At 32.6% G+C, this 10,054-nt stretch overlaps 1 protein-coding gene and 1 long non-coding RNA gene across 3 annotated transcripts; both read left to right on the forward strand.

Annotated features, from left to right (window-relative positions):
* The first annotated feature begins 2,287 nt into the window (after nucleotides 1-2,287).
* Nucleotides 2,288-6,886, forward strand: LOC112796362 (small ribosomal subunit protein uS13c). Of its 2 annotated transcripts, none has more exons than XM_025838781.3 (5): nucleotides 2,288-2,880; nucleotides 4,163-4,310; nucleotides 5,971-6,099; nucleotides 6,169-6,393; nucleotides 6,473-6,886. In XM_025838781.3, exons 3-5 carry the CDS (start codon nucleotides 5,998-6,000, stop codon nucleotides 6,632-6,634), a joined length of 489 nt encoding a protein of 162 aa, XP_025694566.1. In that variant the 5' UTR covers nucleotides 2,288-2,880; nucleotides 4,163-4,310; nucleotides 5,971-5,997; the 3' UTR covers nucleotides 6,635-6,886. The 2 variants fall into 2 exon arrangements, with proteins under 2 accessions (XP_025694566.1, XP_025694565.1); XM_025838780.3 differs by having other exon boundaries at nucleotides 2,296-2,880; nucleotides 5,968-6,099.
* A 685-nt stretch (nucleotides 6,887-7,571) lies between these two features.
* On the forward strand, nucleotides 7,572-8,536 carry LOC140184403 (uncharacterized). Its single transcript, XR_011881002.1, has 2 exons — nucleotides 7,572-7,639; nucleotides 8,327-8,536. It is a non-coding gene; the product is annotated as an uncharacterized lncRNA (long non-coding RNA).
* Nucleotides 8,537-10,054: the final 1,518 nt, after the last annotated feature.

Consider the following 10,054-nt stretch of genomic DNA (forward strand, 5'->3'; position numbering starts at 1 on the left):
TCGAAATATGGCTAAAGAATTAAAAAAAATATTAATAAAATAATTTTTTTATAATAATAAAAAAGAACTTTGTTGTTTAACTTAATTCTTGAATTTCTATGAAAAAAAATCGGAAAAATCGGGCCCCTCTTTTTTATTGTATGTAATTTGTTCTCAATAAGGATATCCAAGAACAAACAATTTTTATTGGAAATATTCCTCTAATGAACTCCTTGGAAACTTCTATAGTAAATGGAATTTATAGAATTATAATCAATCAAATATTGGAAAGCCCTGGTATCTATTATCGGTCAGAATTGGACCATAACAGAATTCTGGTCTTTAGCTCTGTTGCTCTTAGAACAGCCTTCAATATGAAATGTTAATTAGCCCGTGGCTACTTCACTATTCAACTCGGGATGCTAACTGTATTCACAGCCTTCCATATCTTGGAACCAGATCTACTTTCTCATCGGCATTCTCTAAATGATTTACGTTATGGTCTTGAACTCTCGATATATCATATGTCTCAGCATGTTCTATTCGATACATGTAGGAGAAGAACCCGACTCGGTATTCTTTTCTTAAAAAAAGAAAAAGATAAGATCCTAGCTGCAGTCGAGGCTCCATCTCTAAATGGATAATATTTTTGTCTTAAGGGATACGAGTTTTTGAAAGTAAAGGAGCAATATAAACGCAGTTTCTATTGCTCCTTTACTTTTTTTTTTATACATATTAGCAGATAAAAAAAGAATGGAAACATAAATAGAATTAGAAAAAACAGAAAAATGATAACAAAATCCGTAGTTAAATCTGCCCAATTTTCCCTTCATGTATGGTTACCGGATGCTATGAAGGGGCCTACTCCAATTTCTGCTCTTATACATGCTGCTACTATGGGTCCTACCTCTCTATCTATTTTTGAGATGTTTGGATTTTTCAAAACTCCATGGACATGCAGAAGAGAAATGCTATTCCCACTCCTCAGTAACAGTCGGACGATAATAAAAGGTCATAGCAAACCCCGTTGCTACTTGGACTAAAAAGCAAGTAAGTGTAATTCCTCCTAAACAATAAAATATGTTGACATGAGGAGGGACATATTCAATGGTTCAATGGTCCAACCGAAGTCAAATTGTGGTTGAACCAGTTTAATTAAAAATAAAATAAAATAATTAAAATTTTCAAAATGAACATTATGTTTCATCATTAAAATAAAAAATTTCTAATTAATTTATAATCAACAACAAGCCAACAACTAAGAAATTAACTCAGAATTAGAACAATAGTACAAAATTAACTAAGAAAATTAACAACAATCAACAATAATTGAAGCAGAACAAAAACAACAATCAATTCCTGATTTTTTCTGATAGTTACATGTAGTGACACGGACACAAATGCATGTATTTGAAAAATTCTCTTCATTGTTCCAGTAATAGAAAAGTTTAAGGAAGATAGAGTCTCGAACTGAACAACTATATCTGAGCAAGGGATTCCAAAATGGGAATGATAGGAAGATAGCCCCTAAGATCCTTTTAACATAAGCATAAGCATTGAACACTTTAGACTAGGAGGTAAAGCATTCAGGAGCTGTTACAGAATAAGGTCTGACAGAATCAGCTGTAAAAATAGATTCTCCGCATGCCATGTCTGTGCTTTACCCTGACTTTACTCTAAAAAGCTCTTTCTTTGCAAGTGGCAAGCAGACTATAGCTATGGTTCTATGGTTAATGACTTAATGCTGGAAAGAAGGGTATTCAGGTTTGTTTTTCTTTGTAACGCTGTAAAGTTTGTTTAACTCTTTGTGCAGTTTCATAATGTTCTTCACCAACAATCCGAGGTTGGAGCATAGTTGACGTTGAATCTAAAGGATCTACAGCTGGATAGATACCTTTGGCAGCCAATCCTCTTGATAGTACGGTCGTAGCATCCAAATGTGCAAATGTCGTAGCAGGGTTGGAAGTTAGCTTTTGCTCTTTCATATTAGTTAAGGCTAATATTAATATATTATCCTTCTAAATATCTATGCCATTTCTGAATTGTCACAATGCATACATGATATATTTTTTGTTTATTAAATCTACAGGTCCTGTAGCAGAAGATACATTTTATTAATTGAATGTGAATGTGCCTTGATGAAGATATTTATGCTAGTGATAGAATAGAAGTGTTTTTATTTCTGAAGTCTCACTCTTTTGATTGGGCTGTTTAACACTTCAAACCTCAGATATAGTTGTTCAGTTCGAGACTCTATCTTCCTTAAACTTTTCTATTACTGGAACAATAAAGAGAGTTTTTCAAATACATGCATTTATGTCTGTGTCACTACATGTAACTATTAGGGGTGGGCAAAAAAATCCAAATTCTGGATTTTAATCCAAATCCAAACCAAACCATTTAAAAAAAATCAGTTTTAAAAAAAAATCCAAACCAAATTGTATTTATTTTATAATTTAGTTTTTGATCCAATCCATTTAAATGGTTTTAAATCCGGATCCAGATCCAGATCCACATTAAGATCCAAATCTTAAAAAAACCCTAATTTCGGATTTCTGATTCGGTGAACTTTCCTCTTCTACTCCTTCGCTTCTTCTCTTTCGATCGGGGAGTCTCCACTCTCCACCGCAGCCGGCACCGAAGCAGGCAACTGGCACCAGCACCGTCTCATTCAACGTTGAATGGGTCTCACCTCTGTTTGACTGTTTCTCTTCTTCTGCCTTTGGTCTTCTCCCCCGTCATCTTCAGTTCTTCACCGTCGCTGACTCATTGTATCAAGCTTTCATTGTATCAAGCTTATCAATCAACTCTACAATTTCTGTCATAGTGTGGGACATATCTGAATCTAGTTCCAGCACAAGCAGAACAAGCAGTAGCCCCTGTTCTAGTTCTCTGTGCCAGGTTTTTGTCTATTTCCATTTTATTTTATTAAGTTTGATTAATTTCCAGGTTCTTTGTGATTTAAGACCAAGAGAATTATACTAAGAGAAATCAGCTACTAAGAATAAGGGTTAGGGTAGTTAGAAGCTCAATCATATGATATATAAACTGAAATTATGAAGCTGCATTGGTTGAGTTTGTGTTGCTGGATTTGTGCTTGATTATGTTGTGGCGAATGTTTAATTGATTTTCATGAATATGTGATTTTATATTGTGATGATTGAATGCTAATGTTATAAGGAAAATTGGTTTGTCAATTTGATGAGTGGTGCTAATGTGGATCAGCCACACGTATTTGGAGATGCTAATCAACAGAGTGGATTTTGGCCTAACACATTTTTCCATTGAAACAAACAAACGAAGAAATTCAAGTGTTATAAGTGTGGGTTCCTTTGTTGAAGTTGGATCTTTTCATGTTTAAAATAAGTATGATTTGGCATATGCATATTTTTATATGAGATGTTATCTTCTGACTTGGACTTGTTATCTTCACATGTCGAATCGCTTTGGTCTGTGGCATAATCTTCCTTTTTGTTGTTATCTTCCCCTGTCATATTGCTTAGATCTGTGGCATAATCTTCCTTTTCTTCCTTTGTTGTCTCAACATCTTTCATGACAGCTAAGAAATCACCACTTCTCTTCTTGTAAGGTGTATAGTGTTCCTCTGGCTTCACATCCTTCAATTTTTCTGAAAGATTCTCAAGATTATTGCTAGCTTCAGTGAAGTTTGATTGGATACTATTTTCTTGCATTCTAACATTCCTGTTAAGAAGCTTAACTCTCTTGATTTCCTCCTCCAATTCCTTCAGCAGCTTCTTGGTTTTTTCTGAATCATCTAACAGCATTTCCTTGTCCTCTTCCAAGCTTTTTATATTTGTCTCAAGTTTTTCTGCTTCTAACATTAGCCTTTTTACCTTTCTGAATCATCTAACGGGACATATCTGTTTCGGTGCACCATTGGTTGCTTATGCTAGCCAGCCAGATATACAGTCTACACTTCCCAGGTTCATGAGTTCACTTGGCACAGTGCTGTGAAATTGACTTTTGTTTCACATTCACTATTAAATATCATCTTGAACCTGTCTTTTTTTTCTACTTTATTTCCTGATTAATAGTTTTGATTCTTTTTTTTCTTTTTGGGGTTGTCAATTGTGTGGGTTCCCCTTTTTTTGCTTTAGGTTGGATCTCTGTTTCTTGTATTTGCCAATTTGTTACTGATTTTAAATTTTGAATTTGTGTCCAGGTCTGTGCTGGTTGTTCTGGGAATTGTATCAGAATCTCAGGTTACAAGTCAGGTACAAACTAGTCAAACAGAGACTGCAGAGACATCCAACTCCGAAAAGGATACGGCGACAGAAAAATCTAAAGAATCATCTACGGCTAGCTGAACTGTAAGTGGTGGAATCTATTATTCAATCAATAGAAAGCCTAGATCCAATTAGACTAACTGGTGCTGCGACTTGTCTCAATAGTATAGGGAATGAAGAACCAGTACTGATAAACTTGTCACATATACCTAGATATAGATTCTAGTTTGGCCATGCTGCTACCTCTCAATAATCTTGGGGAATGAAGAGCGAGATGAATTTATTACAATTAGGTAGGTCTAGATAGTTTTTGGGCATGAGCCTGTATCATTCCTTCCCTCACTAACAATTCTGTCATAGTGTGGGACATATCTGTTTCGGTGCCTTGGTCTAGTTGAATTGAATGTTTAGAAAGAAATTCTTCCTTAAGTGTTTCAATCCTTTCATGAGATTCCTTAACCTTTTGGAATGCTGCATTAGCTTCTTCAGAGTTAATAAGATCTATGCATAGTGATCTTTTCAATTTGTCTCTCTATAATATATATTGTAATTGATTTAAAAAAAAAAAACACAGCTTTGATCTGATGAGTTTCATAAATCAACAATTAAGAAAATTATTTCTTTAGTTTTTACACTATGCATATAGTGTTGTATTTTGACCCGTTCTACTTTTGCTGTGCATATATATGCTTCATAATCCATGAAATAATAATAATAATAAATAATAATAAATATATAAATAACAAGATTTTCCAATGTGCATAGGCACATATAGTACTAGCTAATTTATTAGTCATCCTCATATAAATAACTATAAATTTTCAACTCTTTACCTTTTAAATGGTAGTAAGTAGTAACAGTATTAGTTAATATAAATTGGTGTACCATACCGTAGAAGCTATTAGCTAAGCCACTCTTTTTTGGTGAACCAAAATAAATAAATAAAATTACATATGATATGATTATTATGATGAGCAATGATACATGAAGAGTAAATATTATTATTTTTGAGGTACAGGACAATAATTTTCATAAATTTTTAAAAACTAGTTTTAAAATTGGATTTTTGGTTGAAGAAACTGGTTTTAAAATTGGATTTTCAAAAACTGGTTTTAAAACTGGATTTTTGGTTACCAAAAATCTGGTTTTAAAACTGGATTTTATAAAAAAACTGGATTTTAGATTTGGATTTTAAAAAAACCAGATTTAAAACTGGTTTTGCATGTAAAACCGAATTTAAAACCGGTTTGTAAATAAAACTGGATTTAAATTTTAAATCCGGTTTAGAACCGGTTTTTGTTTTTTCAAATCGGTTTAGAACCGATTTTGCTCTTCAATCCAGTTCTGATTTGGTTTCCTGAACCATAAAACTGGTTTTGAAGTGGATCCAGTTTGGATTTTTAAAAATCCAAACCATGCCCACCCCTAGTTTAAAGTTGTTTGTGAACTTTTAATAGTAAATTATAGATAATTTATTATGTGAAATTGTGAAATTTTAAATTTTATTAGCTTACAATTCATTGGATTTAATATTTGAAATTGTATAAAATTTTTAATAATTTTATTTTATATTTAATTAAACCGGTTGAACTACTAAATTATTAAACCAGTTAATCTACCGATTTATTGTCGGTTCTCGCAACCTTGGTTTTTTGTTCTTGTTTTTGTTCATAGCTCTTGTTGTTTGTTTTGTTTTTGCTTATCAGAATTATTTTTCTATTCTTTTTTTTTTTTTTTCTAGCAGCAGAGAAAGAAGAAGAACAACTCGAGCATGGCACAAATAGCAATGCCCGTAGCTCCCTCTCTCGCCCTAATCTCAAACCCTAGACCTCTTTCCAGAGCCGTCTATTTCCCTGTTCTCAACCCTCCCAAGGTAACATAAAACAAACTCTACCTAACATTTCTGAAATTTCTTTGTTTAATTTTGAATTTGTGTGCTCAGGCGAGAGGGTTAAGCATAGAGTGCGCTCGTGTTGGCGGAGTGGAGATTCCGAACAACAAGAGAATCGAGTTCTCGCTACAGTACATCCATGGAATCGGAAGGAGCAGAGCTCGCAAGATTCTCTGCGATATAAGCATGGACAACAAGGTCACTAAGGATCTCAGTGAAGAGGAACTCATCACTCTTAGAGATGAAGTCTCCAAATACGTCATTGAAGGGGATTTGGTTAGTTTCCTTTCAGTTAAACCATTCAATTAATTAAGAAGAAAGTTTACTTTATTGATGTGTTTATTGATTTTCTCAGAGGAGGTTTAATGCGCTGAATATAAGGAGATTGAAGGAGATTCAATGTTACAGAGGAATAAGGCATATTCAGGGGCTTCCTTGCCGAGGACAACGTACGAAGAACAATTGCCGGACCTTGAAGGGTAAGAAGGTTGCTATTGCTGGCAAGAAGAAGAAGTAATCGACTCCGTGAGTACAATTCAATTCCTTGTAATTTCTTATTAGCAATGCTGCATTCTGTGTAATCTGTGCTTATTTTGTAAAATACTTATTACTAGCTTATATACCTGATCTGCATGGGCAATTGAGTAATTTGACTTCATTCTTCAAAATGCAGTTTTACTATTGGAGTGTGATTTGTATAATCAATTATTTAATGCATCAGATTATTTGATAATAAGCATAATGAGAAAGTAATTTCCCTTCTAGTTTATTCAATGTTTCAGTTAGCACATTTGCAATTGTTCTCTCCTCTGTTTCTGTTCTTAGTCTCATCTTGCAGCTTGATAGTAACTCTGAAAATAATGTAATTTGTTAATGTTTGCACCAGTTCAGAACATAATGTTGTACCTTTGTAGCGAGACAAAACAATTTGTTGAAATTCTTAGTCATACCTTTTTAAATTATGTCCTCAAAATTCCTTTTTGAATGTCAATTAATCTAGCTAGAGGAGTTTTTCCCAGTATGGTTTTATATGCCTTTTGTATTCCTTTCTAGTAATATGGTTTAATCTCTCTAAATAACTTGGTCATTTTTCTTCTCAATTGATTTTGTCACTTTGATTTCTTTTATTGTTGTTTCTTTGATTTATAATTTAATTCCAGTGAGTTCAGTTTATAAGTAAACACTTCTACCATGTTTCACCAAAAGTAATAAAAGAAAAAGAGAATGAGAATACTTTTACCATGTGGTACATGGTGTTTCCTGTTGGAAAGCAAGAATATGTTATTTAGTTGACACTTGAAAAAGTGTTTTACTGCATAAAGAACGGTGTATAATTCTGTAACTTTAAGTTGGTTTATACTTTTTTTTGACAATTACATTGCTTTAGCTGACTCAATGATGGAAATTTCCCTAGGAATACAAGCCTGACACATGACTCTTTTTCTTATCTGTAGACTTTAAACATGCAAACTGAGGGTGTGAAAAAAACCTTACTTTTATTCCCCTTGCTCCAGCATCTGTGGTAATCATAAATGTTTTAAATGCTGCATTTCCTATCTGCTAATTTGCTATTTGTTGCTAATTTAATGTCAAAAAGAAATTGGTGTATTATGTCAAATTCTATCTCTGGAAGGACAAAATGCCAACCAAAATATCATTTGTTTCTTTAGAAGGATATTTTGTCAAAAAAATAAATCTTTTGGAAGCTAAAACAGTAAATTACTATATTCGGTACGATTCTTAATAGAGACAAACTAGAATCAGTGATCATAGAATAAAAATTTCTTTGCTCTCATGGTCTTTACAACATGTAAATGTAATGTTGCTGATCAGGTAAAATTTCATTTTTTAACTTAAAAGTGTAGGATTTCTTTGTAGATCAAGATCCGGGTAGTTGGTTTCTATCTAGAGCATGAATTCTGTCTAAGTAGATATCTATTATGTCCTTAGGATTGGATAGAAAATTGATTACTGTGCTAAATTAGATTGTGGATTCAGTTTGTAAGATTTTCCAAAACAATGATTTTCCTAATGGTTTTCCCAACATCGATCTCTATAGTATGTATGTATAGAAAAGGTAAAGTTTAAAATCAGATATATGAGATGTTTTGTTGTGTTGTTAAACTTGTACATTGTTGCTGAAGTTGTTTATCTCAATAAGTATTTGTTGAAGTGAATCCTAAATTCGGTTGTTTAATAATATGCATAGCCTGCTGCACTTTTCATTGCAATGGCTGGCGCTATTATACTTGAACACTTGATTCCTCAGGTAATCTATGAATTAGGTTTATGATTTATAGTTTTTTTTTTACGGAAAAAAATATTTTTCATTCATAGAGAAACCAAATGGCACATACAAATGTCATAGAAATATCAATTCTACATTGATAATAAAAAGATAAATATTCTATGTATTAAACTATAATCTAATAGGAGGCACAATATTTGATTACTAAAAATCTTAAAAAGTAAAAACAGAAACAAATATAAGTCTCTTTTATTTCTATAGATTTATACACACGTGATGCAAGACAGGAAGATACATCTTCTTTTCCATATAAATTTGAATATTTTTAAGATTTGAAAGTTTTTTTATGAACAAAAATATTTTTTCGTGGAAAAAGATCTGTAGCTCAAATTACTACTAGCATTCATAAAGGGAATCAAGAGCACCACTACAAAAGAGGAAAAAAAATACTACGGATGGGTTATTAAAATTAAAACCAGGAACATAGAGCTAAATTCAGGTTTGATAATGGTCTACAATGAGAACCTTAGAAGGAAAGTGAACAATCACAACGGGGTTATTATAGATCTAGATTTGAATCTCTAAAAAGAAATAGAAGCACAAACAAAAATCACAACCAAGAAAAGGGGCGTGCAGGAGAAAGGAGGGAGAGGAGGCGGCAGCAACGACAGCAGCAGCGGATGGTGTGGACGGTGGAAGAGTGATGGTGGTGTGGGTGATGTGAAAAGTGAAGAGAAAAAATAAAACTGTAGCTGTAAAAACAAAGAAGATGATGGATGGTAAGGAAGGGAGAGAAAGAGAAGAAGAAAAAAGGAGAAGGTTAAAGGGAAGGGAGCAGGGGAGAGCCACTGCAATCCAGATTGAGGCGGCAGCAGCGGTGACCCTTTGGGAGGCCTTGTGTTTTCCCTCACGGAAGAGAAAGGGCCGTATTTGTGTTTTTGCAGTAGCTTGAGATTTGTAGTTGTTGTACCATAGTGATTAAAACTAATTGTTTGCTTAATTCATCCGGTTTACATGCTTAGTTCAAGTTGATATTATCAAATACTAGCAAGAGTTTTAGTTTTTCTCCCAATTTGTTTGGTATTATGACAGAGTTAAATTTTAAAGTGATATCTGAGATTAATTACCTGGATTAAAATAGTCTTTAAGATCTTAATTGCATTAATTACATTCTTAAAATTAGCAAAAATGTACTACACTAGTTTTTAACGACATAATGAGACATTTGATAAAAGAAAAATGCTAGTTGTACAACACTAATCAATCTTTAATCAAATTTAAATAATATTTAATTATTTTTTTATTGAAATATATTCTTATTTTGTAGATACATATCTATAAATGAATTTAATTTAAATTTTAAAAGCCATCCACTTCATATCATAGTTAGTTAATGTGACTTTGTTTTTTTTACTTAACTTCACCTAACAAATAAAATTTTTTTATTTCTTATTCTATAGGATATTCACACTACATTAGTGAATCCAAAACAAAAAAAAAGTACCTTTCTACTAAGTTCTCCCTCTCGTCTTCATTAGTGAAGACGTATTACCACCTTCCAGTTGAAGTACTTTCTCGTTTTGTATTGGTGAAAGGTGTCATTATTTTTCACACATGTGTTTATGTAATTTGTTAAGAAATATCATGTTTAACATTTTTAATTATATTTAAAATAAATATAAAAATTCT

This window comes from Arachis hypogaea, chromosome 4 (genome assembly GCF_003086295.3).
Source record: "Arachis hypogaea cultivar Tifrunner chromosome 4, arahy.Tifrunner.gnm2.J5K5, whole genome shotgun sequence".
Taxonomy (NCBI): domain Eukaryota; kingdom Viridiplantae; phylum Streptophyta; class Magnoliopsida; order Fabales; family Fabaceae; genus Arachis; species Arachis hypogaea.